Genomic DNA, 26329 nt, shown 5'->3' with positions numbered 1-26329 from the left:
AGTGAAGTAATTCAGTAAAAGCAAAACAAATACCGTATGCTAACACATATATATAGAATCTAAAGTAATGGTTCTGATGAACATAGGAGCAGGACAGAGGCAGACGTAGAGAGTGGACTTGAGGACACAGGGAGCGGGAAGGGTGGGTTGGGACAAAGTGAGAGAGTAGCTGACATTTATACATTGCCAAATGTAAAATAGACAGCTTTTGGGAAGCAGCTGCATAACACAGGGAGATCAGCTGGGTGCTTTGTGACCACCTAGAGAGCTGGGATAGGGAGGGTGGGCGGGAGATGCAAGAGGGAGTGGAAATGGGGATATATGTATACATATAGTTGATTGACTTTGTTATACAGCAGAAACTAATAACACTGTAAAGCAATTATACTCCAATAAAGATGTAAAAAAAAATAAAGATCATACAGCATGACCAAGTATTTATCCCAAGGACGCAAGGATTATTCAATACCTGCAAATTCAATGTGATACACCACATTAACAATTGAATAAAAAACATATGATCATGTTAATAGGTGCAGAAAATCTTGTGATAAAATTCAACACCCATGTATGATAAATATTCTCCAGAGAGTGGGCATAGAAGGAACATACCTCAACATAAGAAAGGCCATATATGACAAACCCACAGCTAACATCATACTACATGGTGAAAAGCTGAAAGCATTCCCTCTAAGATATGGAACAGGACAAGAATGCTCACTCTTGCCACTTTTACTCAAAATAGTTTGGATAGACATTTCTCCAGAAAAGACATACAGATGGCCAAAAGTAACACGAAACGATGCTGGACATCACTAGTTTTAGAGGAATGTAAATCAAAACTACTCCTCACACCAGTCAGACTAACCATCGTCAAAAAGTCTACAAAAAATAAATGCTGTAGTGGGTGTGGAGAAAAGGGAGCCTTCCTATTCCATTGGTGGGAAAGTAATTTGGTGCAGGCAGTATGGAAGACAGGATGGAGGTTCCTTACAGAACTAAAAATAGAGCTACCGTATGATCCACCAATCCCACTCAAGCTAATAAATCCAGAAAAGATGAAAAATTGAATTCAAAAAGATACATGCATCCCATGTTCATAGCAGCACCGTTTACAAAACTCAAGACAAGAAGCAACCTAAACGTCCATAAACAGATGAATGGATAAAGAAGATGTGGTATATATACGCAATATTACTCAGTCATAAAAAAGAATGAAATAATGCTGTTTGCAGCAATAAGGATGCACCTAGAGATTATCATACTAAGTGAAGTAAGTCAGATACAGAAAGACAAATATCATATGATATCACTCATCCGTGAAACCTCAAATAAGATATAAAGGAACTTATTTATAAAACAGGAAGACTCCCAGACATAGAAATCAAACTTACGGTTGCCAAAAGGGAAACGGTTGGGAAGGAACAAAAGAGTTTGAGCTTAACAGATACATACCACTATATATAAAATTGATAAAAAACAAGGATATGCTCTACAGCACAGGGAGGCATACTGAATATCTTCTAATAAATTATAATGGAAAATATATATAACTGAAACACTTTGCTGTATACCAGATCTAACACAGCATTTTGAGTCAACTATACGTCAATAAAAGAAGGAGGGCTTCCCTGGTGTCGCCGTGGTTGAGAGTCCACCTGCTGATGCAGGGGACACGGGTTCGTGCCCTGGTCTGGGAGTATCCCACATGCTGCGGAGCGGCTGGGCCCGTGAGCCATGGACGCTGAGCCTGCGCGTCCGGAGCCTGTGCTCCGCAACGGGAGAGGCCACAAAACTGAGAGGCCCGCGTACCACAATAAAACCCCACAAAAAACCAAAAAACTACAATGAGGTATCACCTCATACTGGTCAGAATGGACATCATCAAAAAATCTACAAACAATAAATGCTGGACAGGGTGGGGAGAAATGGGAACCCTCTTGCACTGTTGGGAGGAATGCAAATTGATACAGTCACTATGGAGAACAACATGGAGGTTCCTAAAAAAACTAAATGCAAAACTAGCATATGACCCAGCAATCCCACTAGTAGGCATATACCCTGAGAAAACCATAATTTAAAAAGAGACATGTACCACAATGTTCATTGCAGCACTTTTTACAATAGCCAGGGTATGGAAGCAACCTAAGTGTCCATCGACAGATGAATAAATAAAGATGTGGCATATATACACAATGGAATATTAATCAGCCATAAAAAGAAACGAAATTAAGTTATTTGTAGTGAGGTGGATGGATCTAGATTCTGTCGTACAGAGTGAAGTAATTCAGAAAAAGCAAAACAAATACCGTATGCTAACACACATATATAGAATCTAAAATAGTGGTTCTGATGAACATAGGAGCAGGATAGACGCAGACGTAGAGCGTGGACTTGAGGACACAGGGAGGGGGAAGGGTAAGTTGGGACAAAGTGAGAGAGTAGCAGACATTTATATACTACCAAATGTAAAATAGACAGCTATTGGGATGCAGCTGCATAACACAGGGAGATCAGCTGGGTGCTTTGTGACCACCTAGAGAGCTGGGATAGGGAGGGTGGCGGGAGATGCAAGAGGGAGTGGATATGGGGATATATGAATACATATAGTTGATTGACTTTGTTATACAGCAGAAACTTACAACACTGTAAAGCAATTATACTCTAATAAAGATGTAAAAAAAAATAAAGATCATACGGCATGACCAAGTATTTATCCCAAGGACGCAAGGATTATTCAATACCTGCAAATTCAATGTGATACACCACATTAACAATTGAATAAAAAACATATGATCATGTTAATAGGTGCAGAAAAACTTGTGATAAAATTCAACACCCATGTATGATAAATACTCTCCAGAGAGTGGCATGGACCGAACATAACTCAACATAAGAAAGGCCTTATATGACAAACCCACAGCTAACATCATACTACATGGTGAAAAGCTGAAAGCAATCCCTCTAAGATATGGAACAACCAAGAATGCTCACTCTTGCCACTTTTACTCAAAATAGTTTGGATAGATATTTCTCCAGAAAAGACATACAGGCGGCCAAAAGTCACACGAAACTATGCTGGACATCACTAGTATTTAGAGGAATATAAATCAAAACTAGTCCTCACACCAGGCAGACTGACCATCTTCAAAAAGTCTACGAACAATAAATGCTGTAGTGGGTGTGGAGAAAAGGGAGCCCTCCTATTCCATTGGTGGGAAAGTAATTTGGTGCAGTCAGTATAGAAGAAAGGATGGAGGTTCCTTACAGAACTAAAAATAGAGCTACCGTATGATCCACCAATCCCACTCCTGGGAATAAGTCCAGAAAAGTTGAAAAATTGATTTCAAAAAGATACATGCAACCCATGCTCATAGCAGCACTGTTTACAACACCCAAGACACGGAAGCAACCTAAACGTCCATCAACAGATGAATGGATAAAGAAGATGTGGTATATATACGCAAAATTACTCAGTCATAAAAAACAATGAAATAATGCTGTTTGCAGCAAAAAGGAGGGACCTAGAGATTATCATACTAAGTCAAGTAATTCAGATAGAGAAAAACAAATATCATATGATATCATTCATCCGTTAACCCTCAAATATGATATAAATGAACTTATTTATAAAACAGGAGGACTCCCAGACATAGAAATCAAACTTATGGTTGCCAAAAGGGAAAGGGTTGGGAAGGAACTAATGAGTTTCAGCTTAACAGATACATACTACTATATATAAAATAGATAAAAAACAAGGATATGCTCTACAGCACAGGGAGGCATACTCAATATCTTCTAATAAATTATAATGGAAAATATATATAGCTGAAACACTTTGCCATATACCATATCTAACACAGCATTTTGAGTCAACTATACGTCAATAAAAGAAGGAGGGCTTCCCTGGTGTCGCCGTGGTTGAGAATCCACCTGCTGATGCAGGGGACACGGGTTCGTGCCCTGGTCTGGGAGTATCCCACATGCTGCGGAGCGGCTGGGCCCGTGAGCCATGGACGCTGAGCCTGCGCGTCCGGAGCCTGTGCTCCGCAACGGGAGAGGCCACAACACTGAGAGGCCCGCGTACCGCAATATAACCCCACAAAAAACCAAAAAACTACAATGAGGTATCACCTCATACTGGTCAGCATGGATATCATCAAAAAATCTACAAACAATAAATGCTGGACAGGGTGGGGAGAAATGGGAACGCTCTTGCACTGTCGGGTGGAATATAAATTGATACAGTCACTATGGAGAACAGCATGGAGGTTTCTAAAAAAACTAAATGCAAAACAAGCATATGACTCAGCAATCCCACTACTGGGCATATACCCTGAGAAAACCATAATTCAAAAAGACACATGTACCACAATGTTCATTGCAGCACTATTTACAATAGCCAGGGTATGGAAGCAACCTAAGTGTCCATCGACAGATGAATAAATAAAGATGTGGCATATATACACAATGGAATATTACTCAGCCATAAAAAGAAATGAAATTGAGTTATTTGTAGTGAGGTGGATGGACCTAGATTCTGTCGTACAGAGTGAAGTAATTCAGAAAAAGCAAAAAAATTCCGTATGCTAACACACATATATAGAATCTAAAATAGTGGTTCTGATGAACATAGGAGCAGGATAGATGCACACGTAGACAGTGGACTTGAGGACACAGGGAGGAGGAAGGGTAAGGTGGGACAAAGTGAGAGAGTAGCTGACATTTATATACTACCAAATGTAAAACAGACAGCTATTGGGAAGCAGCTGCGTAACACAGGGAGATCAGATGGGTGCTTTGTGACAACCTAGAGAGCTTGGGTAGGGAGGGTAGGCGGGAGATGCAAGAGGGAGGGGATATGGGGATATATGTATACATATAGTTGATTGACTTTGTTATACAGCAGAAACTAACAACACTGTAAAGCAATTATACTCCAATAAATATGTAAAAAAAAAATAAAGATCATACGGCATGACCAAGTATTTATACCAAGGACGCAAGGATTTTTCAATACCTGCAAATTCAATGTGATACACCACATTAACAATTGAATAAAAAACATATGATCATGTTAATAGGTGCAGAAAAACTTGTGATAATATTCAACACCCATGTATGATAAATACTCTCCAGAGAGTCGGCATAGAAGGAACATACCTCAACATAAGAAAGGCCGTATATGACAAACCCACAGCTAACATCATACTACATGGTGAGAAGCTGAAAGCATTCCCTCTAAGATATGGAACAAGACAAGAATGCTCACTCTTGCCACTTTTACTCAAAATAATTTGGATAGACATTTCTCCAGAAAAGACATACAGGCGGCCAAAAGTCACACGAAACTATGCTGGACATCACTAGAATTTAGAGGAATGTAAATCAAAACGACTCCTCACACCGGTCACACTGACCATCTTCAAAAAGTCTACGAACAATAAATGCTGTAGTGGGTGTGGAGAAAAGGGAGCCCTCCTATTCCTTGGTGGGAAAGTAATTTGGTGCAGTCAGTATGGAAGACAGGATGGAGGTTCCTTACAGAACTAAAAATAGAGCTACCGTATGATCCACCAATCCCACTCCTGGCAATAAGTCCAGAAAAGATGAAAAATTGAATTCAAAAAGATACATGCAACCCATGCTCATAGCACCACTGTTTACAACACCCAAGACACGGAAGCAATCTAACGTCCATCAACAGATGACTGGATAAAGAAGATGTGGTATATATACACAATATTACTCAGTCATAAAAAAGAATGAAATAATGCTGTTTGCAGCAACAAGGATGGACCTAGAGATTATCATACTAAGTGAAGTCAGTCAGATACAGAAAGACAAATATCATATGATATCATTCATACGTGAAACCTCAAATATGATATAAATGAACTTATTTATAAAACAGGAGGACTCCCAGACATAGAAATCAAACTTATGGTTGCCAAAAGGGAAACGGTTGGGAAGGAACAAATGAGTTTGAGCTGAACAGATACATACTACTATATATAAAATAGATAAAAAACAAGGATATGCTATACAGCACAGGGAGGCATATTCAATATCTTCTAATAAATTATAATGGAAAATATATATAACTGAAACACTTTGCTGTATACCAGATCTAACAGAGCATTATGAGTCAATTTTACGTCAATTAAAAAAGGAGGGCTTCCCTGGTGTCGCAGTGGTTGAGAGTCCACCTGCTGATGCAGGGGACACGGGTTCGTGCCCTGGTCTGGGAGTATCCCACATGCTGCGGAGTGGCTCGGCCCGTGAGACATGGCCGCTGAGCCTGCGCATTCGGGGCCTGTGCTCCGCAACGGGAGAGGGCACAACACTGAGAGGCCTGCGTACCGCAATATACCCCCACAAAAAAACCAAAAACTACAATGAGGTATCATCTCATACTGGTCAGAATGGACATCATCAAAAAATCTACAGACAATAAATGCTGGAGTGAGTAGGGAGAAAAGGGAACCCTCTTGCACTGTTGGGAGGAATGTAAATTGATACAGTCACTATGGAGAACAGCATGGAGGTTCCTTAAAAAACTAAGTGCAGAACTACCATATGACCCAGCAATCCCAATATTGGGCATATACCCTGAGAAAACCATAATTCAAAAAGAGACATGTACCACAATGTTCATTGCAGCACTATGTACACTAGCCAGGGTATGTAAGCAAACTAAGTGTCCATCGACAGATGAATGGATAAAGATGTGGCATATATACACAATGGAATATTACTCAGCCATAAAAATAAACGAAATTGAGTTATTTGTAGTGAGGTGGATGGACCTAGAGTCTGTCGTACAGACTGAAGTAATTCAGAAAAAGCAAAACAAATACCGTATGCTAACACATATATGTAGAATCTATAATAATGGTTCTGATGAACATAGGAGCAGGACAGAGGCAGACATAGAGAGTGGACTTGAGAACACAGGGAGGGGGAAGGGTAAGTTGGGACAAAGTGAGAGAGTAGCTGACATTTATATACTACCAAATGTAAAATAGACAGCTATTGGGATGCAGCTGCATAACACAGGGAGATCAGCTGGGTGCTTTGTGACCACCTAGAGAGCTGGGATAGGGAGGGTGGGCGGGAGATGCAAGAGGGCGTGGAAATGGGGATATATGTATACATATAGTTGATTGACTTTGTTATACAGCAGAAACTAACAGCACTGTAAAGCAATTATACTCCAACAAAGATGTAAAAAACAATAAACATCATACGGCATGACCAAGTATTTACATCAAGGACGCAAAGGTTTTTCAATACCTGCACATTCAATGTGATACACAACATTAACAATTGAATAGAAAACTTATGATCATGTTAATAGGTACAGAAAAACTTGTGATAAAATTCAACACCCATGTATGATAAATACTCTCCAGAGAGTGGGCATAGAAGGAACATACCTCAACATAAGAAAGGCCATATATGACAAACCCACAGCTAACATCATACTACATGGTGAGAAGCTGAAAGCATTCCCTCTAAGATATGGAACAAGACAAGAATGCTCACTCTTGCCACTTTTACTCAAAATAGTTTGGATAGACATTTGTCCAGAAAAGACATACAGATGGCTAAAAGTCACACGAAACGATGCTGGACATCACTAGTTTTTAGAGGAATGTAAATCAAAACGACTCCTCACACCAGTAAGAATGACCATCGTCAAAAAGTCTACGAACAATAAATGCTGTAGAGGGTGTGGAGAAAAGGGAGCCCTCCTATTCCATTGGTGGGAAAGTAATTTGGTGCAGTCAGTATGGAAGACAGGATGGAGGTTCCTTACAGAACTAAAAATAGAGCTACCGTGTGATCCACCAATCCCACTCCTGGGAATAAATCAGAAAAGATGACAAATTGAATTGAAAAAGATACATACAACCCATGCTCATAGCAGCACTGTTTACAACACCCAAGACATGGAAGCAACCTAAACGTCCATCAACAGATGAATGGATAAAGAAGATGTGGTATATATACGCAATATTACTCACGCATAAAAAAGAATGAAATACTGCTATTTGCAGCAACAAGGATGGACCTAGAGATTATCATACTAAGTGAAGTAAGTCAGATACAGAAAAACAAATATCATATGATATCATTCACACATGAAACCTCAAATATGATATAAATGAACTTATTTATAAAACAGGAGGACTCCGAGACATAGAAATCAAACTTACGGTTGCCAAAAGGGAAACGGTTGGGAAGGAACAAATGAGTTTGAGCTGAACAGATACATACTACTATATATAAAATAGATAAAAAACAAGGATATGCTATACAGCACAGGGAGGCATATTCAATATCTTCTAATAAATTATAATGGAAAATATATATAACTGAAACTCTTTGCTGTATACCAGATCTAACACAGCATTGTGAGTCAACTATACGTTAATAAAAAAAGGAGGGCTTCCCTGGTGTCGCAGTGGTTGAGAGTCCACCTGCTGATGCAGGGGACATGGGTTCGTGCTGCGGAGTGGCTGGGCCCGAGAGCCATGGCCACTGAGCCTGCGCATCCGGAGCCTGTTGTCCACAACGGGTGCGGTTACAACAGTGAGAGGCCCGCGTACCGCAAAAAAAAAACAAGTTTCTTGCCTCGTCGGTAGGTCCAGACTTTAAAAAAAAAAAAAAAGGAATGAAATTGTGATTCTTGCTGCAACATGGATGAACCTTGACAACATGCTAAGTGAAATTAACCAGATACAAAAGGCCACATTTATGATACCATTTACATGGAATGCTCAAATCCCGTAAATCCACTGAAACAGAAAGTACAATACTGGTTTCCAGGGCTTGTTGGAATGGAGGAATAGGAAATGACTTCTAATGGGTATAGGGTTTCTTTGTCGGGGGAAAAAATATGCTAAATTTAAATAGTGAATTTTGTGAATACACTAAAAATCCTTGATTTGTACCCTTTTAAAAGGGAAAAGTTACGGTATGTGAATTATATCTCAATTAAAAATTCAGAAAAGAGTGAAACCCCACTATTTGGTCCTGTTTAAGAACAAACGATTTTGTACTTCTCCAGAGACTCCCGTGACCTGCATGGATTGCGATGTTTTCTGTGCCACCTTGGTGTTTATGGTATGCTGCACCCATAACTATTAGTCAACCAGCTCATTTCCCACTGTCAATTTTCCCTGGGGCTCCTGTGGGGAAATTGGAATTGGGTGCCCTAAGCCCAAGGAAGTCTGCGGGCCTCTTCATTTATCATCAGTGTTCCTCTCTTTCTACCATCTGAGAGCCTCCTGTCTTTCTTTTATTGCTTTCTTTTCTATTAAGCCTAGGGTATTATTTTTTCCAATGCCCTTCCCCCTTGCAGTAAGTGCATCATTCCTTCCCCAATGGTGGCTTACCTCTTCGTGTTACCTACCTTCTGGGAATCTAATGCCACTGCCAGAAAAACGGCATTTCGTTTTGCATTGTCTTTCTTCTGTCATTGTTCCTGTTGTTGAATACTTTAAAAGCAACGTCTACCAATTGAGAAGAATTTGTTCCAAACGCACCATCTAATTTTTTTCAACTTTCTCCTGATATCTGAGGTGCTTTGCCCAAAAAAGTTCAGATTTGTCTTTCTAGTATTTTCAGGGGCTTTGCGATCTGCATCAGTATAATGTGTGTAGGCCTGACAAGTCCTTTCCAAAAATCCAGAGGGGTCTTCATTTGGTTTTTGCTGAATTTGAATTTTGTCCAAATTCTTTTACTTGGTTTCCCCTTTTGAAAGCCCTGCTAAGATGCACTTACGGTAGTGCTCTAATAAGGGCATTTCTCCCTCATTGGGATCCCAATTTGGTTCAGCTGTCGGTACTGCCAAGCTTCAGGTGTACCATTTGGGTCTGTTAGGTGGAGCTGGTACACTTCTCTCCTGGCCTTATCAATGACCATTCTCCTTTCGTCTCTTGTAAGCATCATATTACTAAGAATGTGTATGTCTGCCCATAAAGTGTGGTGGGTAGCAAAAATAGAAGTGAACAATTCAGAGAGGAGCCTCGCTATAAGGAGTGTTGTGATCTTCCCAATTAAATGTCTGAGGTGGAGAAAGAACTATGCATCTATAGAATCCCAGCTGGCTGTCAGTTTGCATTTAGGCCTCCTACGGGATAATGGCATAAGGGAAACTGCCCTGCCCCAGGAGTGGGTGCCCTGTTGGGTCTTAGATGATGATACCAGACCAGGTCCCTCTGCTCCAGGAACTAACAGAATTTTCTAATTGACCTTATAAGGAAGGGAGTCAGTCTGACCACTTCCTGAGCCCCAGTGTTGGGAATTGGGGCTGAACAGGAAACGGGAGGTGGTGGAAGAGGCTGGATATGTTGGCGTAACAGTCGAAGCAGCTGTGACAGCTAGCTCAGCCTTAGGAGTTAAGGTTTGAAGCAACATATCCTCACTCTTGTTCCCTGATGTAACAGCACAAATGCTTGCACATGGTGGATTTTATCATTCTTCCCCGCTTTTTCACAGAATAGCTCTAATTGCAGGATTGTTTAGAGCCATTCAAAGGCCACCATTCCTCAGTGCTTTATTGTAAAACCACAGGTAGCAACTGATCCTCTCTAACCATTTTGTCTTGACATCAACCAGCTGTGCTGAATTCTGGGCTGGGGTTTTTGGTGATTTTAGGAACCAAATGGGACTTTTCTCTTCTCCCTGGGAATGTCCCACTCTCAGACAAGAACAGAGTTTTTTTTTCTGTTCATTTCCTCCATCTGACATCAGTAAAGGTTTTAAAAATCACAAAACTGATTTGGCTGTAACTGGAGAAATGGTACCAAAACAAAATGAAACAAACAAACAAAATACCCCGGAAAATCCTAAATAAACCCTCAAGTTTGGTCTTGGGGTTTTACATATACCAACAACACAGGAGACTACAAACAACGTAATTAGCACAGCAGCAGTGGCAGTACGTGGTACACGGGGTCCCAAGATAACCCTGCCTAAACCCTTTGTGGAGATCCAAACATGTACTGTGGCCAACACGTGGTTCACCTTCCTCTTAGTCACGGGTTCCTAGCTGTAGTCAGACCACTGATCCCAAATGCGCCTCAGAAGAATTTCTTTAGGGATAGTTGAAACATTCCCCATTTTTAAAAAAAAAGAAATACAAAGACAAAACACAAATGGTGCACACAAATGCTAGCAACCAATGTAACAAACAAACTGGTTCACAAATAGGGTCAAAGTATTTTCCTCTCTCCAACAGGGTATGTCACTCAAATACAAAACAAATTGGCTTATTCTGGAGAAAAAAGCCTCAGAGAGGAGTAAAGTTTCTGGCTGTCCACGCCAGAGCGACTTACCCTGCTGTGTGGAGTCCGTCGGCTCCCAAACATCGATTCCTTTCTCCCACTGCCAAGTGCTGGGGCAGCCGGTGCTGCTTCGGGGGAACTTTGAGAGGAAGATCCTCAAGACAAGTGGTCCCGGCAGCTGCTAGGGCCTTACCCCAAAACTCGCTGACCAGGGCTGGCCAGCCATGGGCAGCAAGGTTCCTGGCTGGCTTCACCTCAATTTGTTACAGAGTCCAGGCTCATGCTGCTCTCTGCACAACAGGCCAATAAACTGAGAGACGAGTTGCTGGGGCAAAAAATGGAGACTTTATTTGGAAAGCCAGCCGACTGAGAAAGTGTTTGCGTCTCAAAGAACCATCTTCCCTGAGTGAGAAGTCAGGCTTCTTTCCTACTAACAGGGGAGGGGCTAAAGTCCTGGTTCTGGCCAGGAGGGGGATGTGTTAATTTTGTCCATCCTGCAGCCAATCACAGGTGGGCCTCCCAGGAGGTTTCCTGCAAGATAAACAAAAGTATTTTAGCTTAATGCTCATTACCTGGGAGGCAGGGTTCGCAGAGATGGGCCATTATGTATAATTTAAGCTTATAGGCAACATCCTTTTAGTGATTAACTTGTAATAGAATACAAAGTTTCTTCCCTATTACAACCTGATGATATTGTATTTCAATTCCTTTGGCTATCTTCTTTTGAAATGAAGAATGCTGTTTCTTTTTTTTGTTGTTGTCATAATCTTGGATGACTTTCTAGCTGTAGCTAACAATACCATGTTTATGTTTCACTTACAGTTTTAGGAGATCAGACTGCATATCTAAATGCTGGAATCATGTTTAATCCTCTCCGAATATGAAGCATTCTTTTCTGACCTCTTTTCAAGATAACTTTTTTATTCTAGATGTATTCATTGGAGTTAAAGTCTTCATTTTTGGGCCTAGTTTTGTCCTTGATTTATGAAATAATGGTGATAAAAGTGTGGGGATGTTGAATAGGGTGAATAAGTAGGAATAGGTATTGCCATAATATGAAAGGACAATTTCTACTATGAGAAATGCTGCTAGACATGGATGTTTTCATGGGGTTCAAAGTCTCGAGGACACTACAAAAATTGGATTGTTTTTCGGGATGGAATAGGAAATTAGTAATTCCTGGAATGAATGAATGTGTCAGTGTCTTCCTTCTTTACAAAAAAATCAGTCAAACAAAAAGCTCTTTGTTATCCCATTTCCCTAAGCAACTTACTATTCCATTTATTTGCTCTTCTTTGTAGCAAAACTCAGACCTGTCTTTAGTCTCTGTATCCCATGCCTCACCTCTCTTCCTCTCTTAAATACACTTCAATCAGACTTTCACTTTCACCCCTGTACCAAAACAGTTCTTATCATGGACAACAATGACCTTCATTGCTACTTGCAATGATCCATCAGTAGCAGTTAACACAGCTGATCATTTCCACCCTATTGAAACACTTCAGAAACTACAAACAAATCCTGAGCCTGTCACAACCACCCTAAACAAACATCAGGACCCACATTGCTTTTCCCACCAAAGATTGTAGCAGAGGACTTGGTGATAAATGGGGAGAAGAGAGTAGACAGTGAAAAAATGAGAGTAGAGAAAATCTTGTAGTTTTCAGCTTCACCGGATGCTGGGCTTTCTGTCAGCTATCTGGAGTTTAACCTATGGAAGACATTTCACCATATATGGAAGAAAATGCACCTAAGCATATTTTGTCAGAGAGGAGCATTTGAAGCATTTAATCTTGCAAATTAAAAAGTTTACAATAGTGGCCAGTCACCTGGCCTTTGCTTGAAATTCCCTCTTTTCCTTCTGTGCCCATTTAAGACCTTTTCACTTCTTTTTGCCCTTAAGTACTGTGTCCTCAGCTGCACGGTTACACTGGGCTCTGTCTAGTGACATATTTGTGGTAGGTGTGTCCCAAGCACACAGCTAATTGTCTGGCCTTCTCCAAGATCTGATCTCTTGCTCTTCCTTTGGGTTTCTCCATCCCAAAAGGGTTCAAGACATTTTTAGCCTGATGCCACTGTGGCCTTTGCCACTGTCTCTTGCTCTGGAATTTCGTTAGGCCTATGTAAACTTCATCCTAGGGAGAGTCTCCCCCTTGTCATAGATTTATCTCAGCTAGAAAATCATCCCTAACATATACCTGAACTGAAGCTGCTCTTAGTGTTTCCGGATTCTGGCTTCAGGGGACACAGTGAAAACCAACTCCTGTTCTGCCAAGCATTCCTCAAACTACCCTTTCTCATTGTTTGCAGGTTGGAAGCTTTGAATAATTTACGCTAATAGTGTTATATTTACTTTGAGGTTTTACTGTTCCTAGGCGGCTCTGCTGAGCTTTTAAAATTTTAGCCTGTTTCCTGATTTTTGTCCCTTTCCTTCACCACATGTAGAACTAACGCTATTTGTAGGATCTTAGTGCCTTATTTTCTGTTTGCTTTCAGGGCCAGATATTTGTTTTCTTAACATGCTTCTCTAGATTTTATCTCGTGGGGTCCCTTCTAGTAAGAAATAAAAGCAGTGAGTCCTGGGTCTGCCACAAGCTACTACCTGTTCCAACTAATCTTTCCACCTTCGTGTCTCTGAGCTGGGTCTTTCCAACACCTAACCAGTCCTGGACCAGTCTGTTGGCTTCTGTGCCTCCTCTTCAATATATTTCATCCTCCTTGTACTTTCCTAAGCATATTCCTTCAATGTATATGCTGTAATAATATCACCATCGCCAGTTATTGTCACCTTAAAATTTGCCTATTAATGCTTTATTTTTTTTATGCCGATCTTCCTTTCAGATCTATCTCCATTTTGTGTAATTATCTAGCACTGCTGTTCACAGTCTTTAAGGTTTAGTTCTCCTACATGCACGTATAATAGACTCTGTAGCTTGAAGCGAGGTTGGGCGGTAGTGGTGTCATTTTCATTTGTTTCCCTCTCTTTCTCTGGTCAATTTTTTTGATTTCAGTCACTCTTGCTTAGCCTGTACAAACTAGGCTTGCGCTGGTTGAGGTCAGAAAATGTTATTCATTCTCTGTTCTGGAGGGTATTTGGACGTTCACTTAAGCCACAGTTGCCAAGGGACGTTTGAGACTCAGTGTTCTACAAAGGGGCAATAAGTTAATGATAGAATATTCCTTTCTGAAGAGTCTGTTAGCTTTCTTTCTTTCTTTCTTTTTTTTTTTTTTTTTTGGTCACACGGCATGGGGGGATCTTAGTTCCCTGACCAGGGATCAAACCCCTGCCCCCTGCATTGGAAGCATGGAGTCTTAACCACTGGACCAGCAGGGAAGTACCTGTTGGCTTCCTTGATGAGGAAGGACCTGGGAAAGAACTAAACTAGAAAATTCCTTTAAAAAAAATTGAATTAGGGCTTCCCTGGTGGCGCAGTGGTTGAGAGTCCGCCTGCCGATGCAGGGGACACGGGTTCGCGCCCCGGTCCGGGAAGATCCCGCGTGCCGCGGAGCGGCTGGGCTCGTGAGCCATGGTCGCTGAGCCTGCGCGTCCGTGAGCCTGTGCTCCGCAACGGGAGAGGCCACAACAGTGAGAGGCCCGCGTACCGCAAAAAAAAAAAAAAAAAAAAAAAAATTGAATTCTAGTTGACATACAATGTTATAATTCCTTTCAAAGAATTATGCTATTGGTAGTTGTCTGGTTTCATAGAAGCAGGGTAACAGATTTTAATAGTTCAACACACCTCTTATAGAAAGTCTCAGGTTCACCTGCCTTTTTCCTTGAATTAAGCCCATGGTGGGATTTAAATGCGGGGCTTACTAGGCTGTGACTTCCTGTCTACTTATTTTTTGTCTAATATTAATTTATGTGCTGGAGACTCTGAATTTTAGTTCAAAGATTTCCTCAACTAAGGACAGAGTGTTAGTTCTAAAAATAAGATAGAAACACAGAGCTCTCAACTCTCTCAGCTCTCCTTGAGATAGGACTCATTACTCTTTGTGGGGAAAGTTCTGGGTCAATATTTATAAAATGCTTAGAACAGTATCTGGGATATAGTAGCTACTGCTGTATTAGTGTTTATTAAAATAAATTAAAAATAAATAATGAGTTGCCAAAGGCCATGATGTTGAGTCTAAGACGATTCACCTGACCTTCCCTGGAGGCTATTATGAGCTTCTTATTTAACCATGTATGGAACTCAACAGGGGATCTGCATTAAGGGCTAACAGATTTCTATACTGCTGACTGGGGTAAGGAAGGCATAGGTGTCTTTTATTTGGGGCATAGGCCAAACATGGACTATTTCACTCACATTGGCATTTTCTATTCCTCACTTAAATGAATAAAAATAAGATTAAAAATTAAGATTAAAATAATTTGTTATTTAAAATAATTATTATATTATTATATATGATAATTAGAACTATAGAACATCATTACTATAATAATTATATAACATTATGTAACATACAGTTATATAACATATAATTATTAAAATTATTATTAAAATAAATTAAAATTAAGATTAAAAATAAATTAAGATTACAAATAATAAATATATTTTAAAAATAAATGCTCAATAATTAAACTGAATCACCCAAAATTAAACTAGATAAAACAGTGAAGCAATTCTGCTGTGGGTAATAAATCACTAAAGGTCAAGCTGTACCTTTATACGGAATAAAATAGCTAAAAGCCAACACAAATTCTGTGCAGACTGAGATGTTCTTTACAGGGGCAGAATTTACCAGTGGGATGGGACCCAGGCTAAGCATCTCATTTTGAGGCTTCCCTGGTGTGGAAAACTCCTACCTCAAGCTAGAGGTGATGGATATTACACCTCTGGGACCACTGCCCCACCCCCAGCCATTTCTTGGGTAAAGGCACAGGATAGCTGTCAATGTTTTTATACTAGAAGTTTCTGGAAAGTGGAAGTTTTCTTTTATATTCCAGGCTCCTTTCATATAGTGGACACATATATATGGTTGTTAAACTAAACAGATATCCAGTTTGAAGGAAAATTAAAAGAACATTTGCTTAGGATGGTATCTTGCAGATGATAACAACTTGGGACAAATCTGATGACTTAATGTCCTCACAGCACCTCTGTCTGCATCCTTAAGGCTCACGTTCCAGTGTTGAATGCCCAGGTGCAGTGATGACCAACCTGATATTTGGAGTTCTGCCTTCTTCAGTCTGGAGGCTGCTGGTACCCATCATACTGTTGGTGGGTAAGAAATATGTCTTAATTATAAAAATGCATTCACTTTGGATCATAGAAGAGAAATTTTAGGTTTGGAAAATGAAGATAGCAGATCTCTATGTAAATTGAAAGTTTAAAGAGTTTTCAAACCTTATTAGTTCTTCACTTTGACTTTTTCCTACCAATTCCAGTAGGTACAGCCTGGTAGGGTTTTACTCGGTAACCTTATTCAGCTTACACAGTATTTTCTGAGGGAATATACCTCAGCAAGTACCACTAGGTACAAGGCAAGCATCCTACCACTTACCGTCTTGCTTGAGGTAGGCTTGCTTCCCTCACCTTGGCTGCTTGGACCTGGGAAGCATATAAATTTGGAAACCTGGGAACATCAACTGAGAAAGTATTTCCCAAGTGTATTCCGCAGGAATGTAAATCTGCTGCAAGGTGTTAGTTGGTAATCCAAGCAAGTAAGCAAGAAAAGAAGGAAGGAGGAGAGGAAAGGAGAGAGAGAGAGAAAAGAAGAAGGGAAGGAACGAAGACAGTAAGAAAAAAGAGAAGATTTCATGAGAATATGTTTCTTTTCTGTGGAACTTCTCAAAATCTTTGCTATGCTAGTGTTACTGAACCAAACTTGGGTCTGCTCACCTGTGTGCACTAAAGCCAATCTACCAACACGGGGTTATGGTGAAGGAAAGTTCAGCATTTATTGAAGGAAACCAAGCAATGAGTCCAGGTGGCTAGTGCTTAAAAGACTTGAACCCCTTGAAGGCTTTCAGGGAAAGGTTTTTTTTTTTTTTTTTTTTTTTTTTTGCGGTACGCGGGCCTCTTACTCCTGTGGTCTCTCCCATTTCGGAGCACAGGCTCCGGACACACAGGCCCAGCGGCCATGGCTCACGAGCCCAGCCGCTCCGCGGCATGTGGGATCCTCCCGGACCGGGGCACGAACCCGTGACCCCTGCATCAGCAGGCGGACTCCCAACCACTGCACCACCAGGGAAGCCCCAGGGAAAGGTTTTTAAAGACAGGGTGAGGGGGAGGTTTGCAGGGCATGTGATCAGCTCTTGGATATTCTTCTGATTGCTTGGTGGTGAGGTAATTGGAAGTCAACATCATCAACCTTCTTTTTTCAACCTGTCTGGGATCATCATACAGTTAATTTCTTCCACCTGGTGGGTGTTTCAGTATCTGCAAAACAGCTCAAAGAATATGGCTCAGAATATAATCTGCAGCCCTTGAGGAGGAACTAAAGGCCCTTGACTTTGTTTAGTGGTTAAACTATTATTATTTTGTCTTGCTTGACTGTTTTCCTTTGTTTCTGCATTTTCTCACTTCTCTGATTGAATTTATTCTTTGGAACACAGGGAAGGCCTAGGAGGCTAAAATTTTTTTACAGACAAAAGGCAGACAGAGGACATGGGGTGGAGGTGGGGTCTGTCCCGGGAAGGCCCATAGGGTCCTGCTTGGTTACACTAATACCATGTTACCACTACCCCTCACCCAAACCTAGGATGGGGATACAGGCTGTAGTGTATCCCAGATATATTTAAACACGGACCTCCTTTTTGAGAGTATCTTGTGGTAAGAGTGCTCTATGAATATGCTTTGGGAACTGTTCTCCATTCCTTAACAGAAACCAAAAGATGAAGATTTCTCTTATAATTATGGTTGTTGAAATGTTCCTCCTTTTTGATGATGCTTAGGAAAAAGATTGGAAAGAAATATGCTAACATGTTAACAGCATTTCTCCTATCTGGGGGACAATGTATCATTTTTAGCTTCCTCATTTTTTGCTCTTTTGGCTCTTGTAAAGGTATATGATGAAGTCATCAAGGGGAAGTTGGGAGGGGAGAGAGAGTAGTGTGTTTTCCTGACAGACTAGACTATCTGATGTCTTTATTAGATTAGATTCACAGGCATGAATAAATAGCCATGAAGTTGGCTGTCCATGCACTGATCATGTCTTGCTTTTTGTCCTCTGGAATAAAAGGATAGCATCTATCACTTAAAATTGTGCTCATTTAAGATATTTGTTGGATGAATGAATGAATGAATGAATGAATTCTCAAACAATAGGACAGTGGATGTTTTATTTCCTGGCTGGCAGCCACCATATCTCAAATACTATCTTAGCCGTGTATTGGAATGCTTAATAAAAGTCAGGCCCCCTAATTATATTAAAACTGATAAAATAGTAAGGTGATAAAATGAGGGAGAGAGAGATCGATTATTGGAAGGAAGGGAATGATTTGACTAGAGCTACAGCATGGCTGTTGTTTAGAATCCAGGCATGGAGGAGCTCCTGCAGACAAGGGTGAGGTTTTGTCTCCTTTACCTGTTCTGTGCCTCTAGCCACTAACTGATTCTCTGCCTTCAATTTTTTCTCTCATTCTTAATCTTTGCCAGAGAGATTGAGAGGAGAACTAACGATCTCCCCCACTGCTAATTTACTTTCTGTGATTCCCATCAAGACAGCATCTCAGGCACAAGCCCGCTCAGCAGATTCAAGTGAGCTTAGCTTCCCCCAGTCTTAGATTTTCAGTTGCCTAGATGTTCCCAGGATGAGGTGAAGACTATGGTTTTCATGTGTTCCCAGACCTGGGAAATGGCAACATCTTTCTGGCAGATGTCCAACCCGGGAACCTGAGTCCCTCTCAGAATCCCATCTTACCTTCTCCCTTCAGAACCTCATCAGTCACCAGGTCCTCTTAATTATTTGCCTCTTTAACATTTTTCAAATCTATCCCTCCTCTTTATCTTCACTACCCTCCCTTATTTCGTCCCTCAACCTCCCTCACATGGATCATGCCTCCTGTTTTATCCTCTGATTCTAGTCCTGCCCCTATGAATTCCTTCTCTCCATTGTGGCCAGAAAGATGTATCTAGAATATGGATGGGCTGCAACCTTTCTTTCTTTAAAACTCATGAAGTAGCCAGATCCAGAAAAGCCCAAACTCCTTAGCATGGTATGTAAGTAGATTCATTTATTTTATGCTTCTTGTCCCAGCTTATTTATTAGTAGCATCCCTTTTCACTCTCAGAAGTGTTTCAGTTTGGGTGGTAAATTGTATAGTCACCCTAAATACAAAGCCCTTGATGAAAATCTGATTGCTATCTACTCCAGCTCTATCTCCTGCTCACCACTCCCTCTTGCTGCACTTCCTGCAGCAAGATGATGGCAGCAGTTCAGGGAATCACATTCGGATATGACAGTGCATAAATGGTGCAAGCAACTATTTTCTCTGTGTTGATTTCTTGAGAATAGGAATACTTTTCCCAGAACCCCACGGTTTACCTCCATTCACGTGTAATTGGCAAGGATTGAGTCACATGCCCTTTCCTGAATGAGTCACTGGTGGGCAGAATAGAATTGCCTTCATGGTTTTGTTTGATTTGTTGGGGTGGAATATATGTTAGGGAATAGACAACAATTGTGACTGCAAGATCAATTTTAATTGACTTTTTCTTTGGGTGTATTTATTCCGCTAGACACAAGCTCCTTGAGGTCAGGAACTGTACTGAAGCTCGTAGCACAGTGCTTGGCATTAGTAATTTTTGTTATTGATTTGTTTGTCAATTGTTTTGTTATTGAACTTTTGGATGGAAGAAAACAAGGTGGTATAATGCAGTGGGGAAAACACAGGCTTTGGAGCTTGCTCAAGAAATAGCCTTGATCCCCAACTCTGTACTTGTCTATGCAGGATCCAGCTGCATGCAGATCTCTAAACTTCACATTTCTCATCTGTCATATGAAGCGAAGATTACCTCCTGATAACACATATAACATATATAAAGCGACTCAACAGTCACAAATATTTCCTCACCTTCTTACTATTTCCGTCATTTTACCCCAAGAATTCTTGTGAGGCTGTTGCCCTGTTTGTGTGTGAATGTGTGGATCTATGTGCACGTGGGGAACCTATAAGGAAAATGCCCTCTAAGAAAAATGCTGTTCCTGCTATCACCATCTGGAATTTGTAAGACCTTTTCTGATTATTTGACCCATATGAGATAAAAACTTATCTTAATCTAGTTTCTATTCCAAGAGAGAGTTCCGAAGGTGTGCTTAGTGAATCATCATAGTCACCGAAGATGATTTATGGACAAAGTTTTCATGGTCATCTCATTTAGGGAAATTCAGCATGACATAATTTCCCTGTAAACATTCACTACAACTTTAGCATATTAAAGACTGAGAGAGTTCCCATAGTAATTTGTTTTCATTTTTTAGCCCAGATTTCTCCAAACTTGTTTTAGCCCAGAATCTTTCTTTCCTATAGCACTTAGCAACGTCTCTTGGAATACCCTTTGGGAAATTTAGGTTCATAACTAATCTCTTTGCTCTCAAGGTTACTTGCTAGGACCTCCCATCTTCGCCACTAGGGAGGGTCATTAGTTTACACAGGGTGAACAAACTTTCAACTCTAAACCCACATCAATGGTGGGAAATCACTGTAAACAAGTGTTTTCATTGTCCGATGTTTTGAAGAAGTCATTTCACACTTTGAGGCTGAACTGGTTAATCCCTAAAGCCTTTACCGTCTCCAATATCTTGCAGAAAAACTCTGAGATGACTAATATAAACAAGATGGTTATTTCCATGTTACTAAAAACAGGCTTGCTTATTTTCTAGTGATATTTGGGATGAAATGGTAAAGTAGGGGTGAGCTGTAGAACTCTTCAACCTAGGAATTCTGAGCACTCTGAACCAGATTTCAGAGAGGATATTCTCCTGAATGTGAATTATTGGCAACCTCTGTAAGGTTGGCTATGAGGTAAAAGTAAGGTTAGGTATGGATGAATAATCATTCATTATTTTCTATAATGAAGGCATATCCCTGGGGAATTAGTTGTTACAATAGGAGAAAAAAGCTACTCATCTTATTGTGGATCAGATAATTATGAAAGAGTCTTGATTTTAGAATTGAGGTCCCTGTTCTGTTTTGAATGCAGGTACTTGTTTGTTATTTGGTCATGACACCAGTAGTTAGTGCTCCTGCTACAAGGACAGGAGTATTAGGAGTCAGCAAAACTTGGTCTGTTAGCTTTCCATAGGCTTGGTAAGGCATAGTTTGGACTATGAGATAACATGTCCTCATGTTCCCAGTAATTCCCAGAGAAGCCCTATTTTGCTAGTCTCTTTCCATCCTTTTAATCTTCTTCCCATGCATGTTAAATGCCTCTTAATCCAAATTTTAGAAATCTAATTTTCCTCTAATTTTAAGACTCAAATTATATTTAGTTTTGCTTTTATTTCCAGATGGACCTGGATGAATACACTACTGAAATTGTACCAAATTTGCTGCAACTTGAAAAACATATTATGGCAACTCTTCACATCTAAGCTGGAGATGAAGCTCTCTGAAACATGATAACCTCCTACTCATATCCTGAGAGCTGCTACATTGTGGGTGTGAACATTTGTGGTGAACCATCATCTGAGACCATGGGGGCACCTTCCTTTCATAGCCAGTTTTTGAGGAAACTACTATGTGTGTTTGTGTGTTGTGTACCCCCTAAAGAAAATGAGGGAAATCCTTTAAGAAAAATATCATTCAAATATGAATGCTTATACATATTCTACAAAAGTCTACCTGATCTTTTATTTAATAATATTAAAATAGTATGATCCTGCAATCCCACTCCTAGGCATATATCCAGAGAAAACTCTACTTTGAAAAGATACATGCGGTGTTCAGAGCAGCAGTATTTCTAATAGCCAAGATATGAAAGCAACCTAAATGTCCATTAACAGATGAATGGGTAAAGAAGATATGGTTTATATACACAATGGAATATTATTCAGCCATAAAAAGAATGAAATAATGCCATTTGTAGCAACGTGGATGGACCTAGAGATTATCATACTAAATGAAGTCAGTCAGACAGAGAAAGGCAAATATCATATGATATCACTTATTTGTGGAATCTAAAAAATGATACAAATGAACTTATTTACAAAACAGAAATAGACTCACATAGAAAACAACTTATGGTTATCAAAGGGAAAGGTGGGGATAAATTAGGAGTTTGGGATTAATATATACACACTCCTATATATAAAATAGGTAAACAACAAGGACCTGAGTATAGCACAGGGAACTATACTCAATATCTTGTAATAACCTATAATGGAAAAGAATCTGAAAAAGAATATATATGTATAACTGAATCACTTTGTTGTACACCTGAAACTAAAACAACATTTTAAATTAACTATACTTCAATTAGAAAAGAGATTATCTATGCAAAAAAATCAAAATAATTATTGGAATCACTAATGATTCTTTTCATACTCTCCTATTTGCTGGAGCTCAAGGTAACAGGGAAACAGGCTGAGGACTTAGGGATGGCTCTGCAGGCACGTGCTTGTCCACTTCTGTTGCTCTCACCACCACCGTAAGACATTTCAGTCACTCGTTTTAGCAGTCCTAGCTTTTGTGCTTTGCTTTAGAACACATTGTCTATGCCCTTTGTCTCATTTCATTTGCCTTGGTATGAACAAATAGTCCTCAGCAAAAGTGTTCAACAATTTCCCAGTCGTGAATTGCATAACTAAATATCTTTATATAGCTTGCATACATTTTCTCTTTATCACACACTTTTGAAATAATATTTTATTAATAATAATTTTGAGCTAAGAGAGTTCAGGCTGGTATTGGGTTTTAAAATTAATTAATTAATTAATTAATTAATTTAAGGCTGTGTTGGGTCTTCGGTGTGCATGCTTTCTCTAGTTGCGGTGCGCAGGTTTCTTAACCACTGAGCCACCAGGGAAGCCCCTGGTATTGGTTTTGATTCCAAGAAACATGTGTTAAGTGTGTTTGGAGTCTTTGTGTATATTTGTTATGTGTTTTTCTTTCACCGGGAAGGTTTCTTTATTACCAGTTTCATGGTACATCTTTAATGGAATTAAACATGAGCAGTTCAAACTAACTGAACTAATTACATTACATTTCATTTATAGTTTCTAATTGATTGATGCCTACTCTTAGGACACAGAGCAGCAACACATGAACAAAAACAAGTGGTGGGAAGTTGGGAATATTGGGGTATAGTTCATATTACATCTAATTAGGTAAAATCTTTCCTCCTATGAATCTCAAGGGGGCCATATCTCAAGCCATATTTGAGGCTTGCATAAGGAATGCATAAATACTTGCATTCCTTGTACAGATATACCTCATTTTATTGTTTCACTTTATTGTGCTTTGCAGATATTGCATCTTTACAAATTGAAAGTTTGTGGCAACTCTGCGTTGAGCAAGTCTATGGGTTCATTTGTTTACTTCCTATCTCTGTGTCACATTTTGGCATTCTCATAATATTTCAGACTTTTTCATTATTATTATATTTGTTTTGGTAATCTGTTATTGGTGATCTTTGATGTTAATATTACAATAGCCTTGACTTTTTTTTAGCAATAAAGTATTTTTAAATTATGTACATTTTTTTGAATGTTAATATTTCTTTTATTTGCTTCAAGTATATATATATATATATTTAACATCTTTATTGGAGTACAGTTGCTTTACAATGTTGTGTTAGTTTCTGCTGTATAACAAAATGAATCAGCTATATGTATACATATATCCCCATATCCCCTCCCTCTTGCGTCTCCCTACCACCCTCCCTATCCCACCCTTCTAGGTGGTGACAAAGCACCAAGCTGATCTCCCTGTCCTATGCAGCTGCTTCTCACTAGCTATCTATTTCACATTTGGTAGTGTGTATATGTCAATGCTACTCTCTCACTTTGTCCCAGCTACCCTTCCCCCTCCCCTGTCCTCAAGTCCATTCTCTACGTCTGCGTCTTTATTCCTGTCCTGCTCCTAGGTTCATCAGAACCTTTTTTGTTTTTTTAGATTCCATAGATATGTGTTAGCATACGGTATTTGTTTCTCTCTTTCATACTTACTTCACGCTGTATGACAGACTCTAGGTCCATCCACCTCACTACAAATAACTCAATTTCGTTTCTTTTTATGGCAGAGTAATATTCCATTGTATATATATGCCACATCTTTATCCATTCATCTGTCGATGGACACTTAGGTTGCTTCCATACCCTGGCTATTGTAAATAGTGCTGCAATGAACATTGTGGTACATGTGTCTTTTTGAATTATGGTTTTCTCAGGGTATATGCCTGGTAGTGGGATTGCTGGGTCATATGGTAGTTCTATTTGTAGTTTTTTAAGGAACCTCCATACTGTTCTCCACAGTGGCTGTACCAATTCACATTCCCACCAGCAGTGCAAGAGTGTTCCCTTTTTTCCACACCCTCTCCAGCATTCATTGTTTGTAGACCTTTTGATGATGGCCATTCTGACTGGTGTGAGGTGATATCTCACTGTAGTTTTGATTTGCATTTCTATAATGATTAGTAATGTCTAGCATTCTTGCATATGTTTGTTGGCAATCTGTATATCTTCTTTGGAGAAATGTCTGTTTAGGTCTTCTGCCCACTTTTGGATTGGGTTGTTTGTTTTGTTGATATTGAGCTGCATGAGCTGCTTGTATATTTTGGAGGTTAATCCTTTGTCAGTTGCTTCATATGCAAATATTTTCTCCCATTCTGAGGGCTGTCTTGTTTATGGTTTCCTTTGCTGTGCAAAAGCTTTGAAGTTTCATTAGGTCCCATTTGTTTATTTTTGGTTTTATTTCCATTTCTCTAGGAGGTAGGTCAAAAAGGATCTTGCTGTGATTTACATCATAGAGCGTTCTGCCTATGTAACAGAACTGTATGCAGAAAACTATAAGACACTGATGAAAGATGGGGCTTCCCTGGTGGCGCAGTGGTTGAGAGACCGCCTGCCAATGCAGGGGACACGGGTTCGTGCCCTGGTCCGGGAAGATCCCACATGCCATGGAGTGGCTGGGCCCGTGAGCCATGGCCACTGAGCCTGCGCATCCAGAGCCTCTGCTCCGCAACAGGAGCGGCCACAACAGTGAGAGGCCCGTGTACCGCAAAAAAAAAAAAAAAAAAAAAAAAAAATTAAAGATACAAACAGATGGAGAGATATGCCATGTTCTTGGATTAGAAGAATCAACATTGTGAAAATGACTGTACTACCCAAAGCAATGTACAGGTTCAATGCAATCCCTATCAAACTACCAATGGCATTTTTCACAGAACTAGAACAAAAAAATTTCACAATTTGTATGGAAACACAAAAGACCCCAAATAGCCAATGCAATCTTGAGAAAGAAAAATGGAGCTGGAGGAATCAGGCTCCCTGACTTCAGACTACACTACAAAGCTACAGTAATCAAGACAGTATGGTATTGGCACAAAAACAGAAAGATAGATCAATGGAATACGATAGAAAGCCCAGAGATAAACCCACACACATATGGTCACCTTATCTTTGATAAAGGAGGCAAAAATATACAGCGGAGAAAAGACAGCCTCTTCAATAAATGGTGCTGGGAAAACTGGACAGCTACATGTAAAAGAATGAAATTAGAACATTGTTTTTTTAGATATAATGCTGCTGTACACTTAATAGACTACAATACAGTGTAAATGTAACTTTTATATGCACTGGGAAACCAAAAAATTCATGTGACTCACTTTATTTTGTTCCTTAATTTTAAACCTTTTTTTTTTTCTTTTTAAATTTTTTGGCCACGCCATACGGCAGGTGGGATCTTCATTCCCAGACCAGGGATCGAACTCACACTCCCTGCATTGGAAGCACATAGCCTTAATCACTGGACTGCCAGGGAAGTCCCGACTCACTTTATTTTGATATTTGATTTATTGTGGTGGTCTGGAACCACACTGAAATATCTCCGAGGTGTGACTGTAGTTAATGTTTCTTAGCAGTGT

At 39.9% G+C, this 26329-nt stretch overlaps 1 protein-coding gene across 1 annotated transcript in view; it reads left to right on the top strand.

Annotated features, from left to right (window-relative positions):
• Window positions 1–22010, top strand: part of HSD17B7 (hydroxysteroid 17-beta dehydrogenase 7) — a 106466-nt gene extending 84456 nt beyond the window's left edge. The window contains exon 9 of the mRNA XM_049709176.1: window positions 21756–22010. Coding sequence (XP_049565133.1) covers window positions 21756–21839 — 84 coding nt within the window. The 3' untranslated portion in view covers window positions 21840–22010. The remainder of the gene's footprint in view (window positions 1–21755) is intronic.
• Window positions 22011–26329: the final 4319 nt, after the last annotated feature.

Source organism: Orcinus orca, chromosome 1, assembly GCF_937001465.1.
Source record: "Orcinus orca chromosome 1, mOrcOrc1.1, whole genome shotgun sequence".
NCBI classification, from domain to species: domain Eukaryota; kingdom Metazoa; phylum Chordata; class Mammalia; order Artiodactyla; family Delphinidae; genus Orcinus; species Orcinus orca.
The sequence above is the reverse complement of the archived record's forward strand: the minus strand, read 5'-3'. Positions and strand labels throughout refer to the sequence as shown.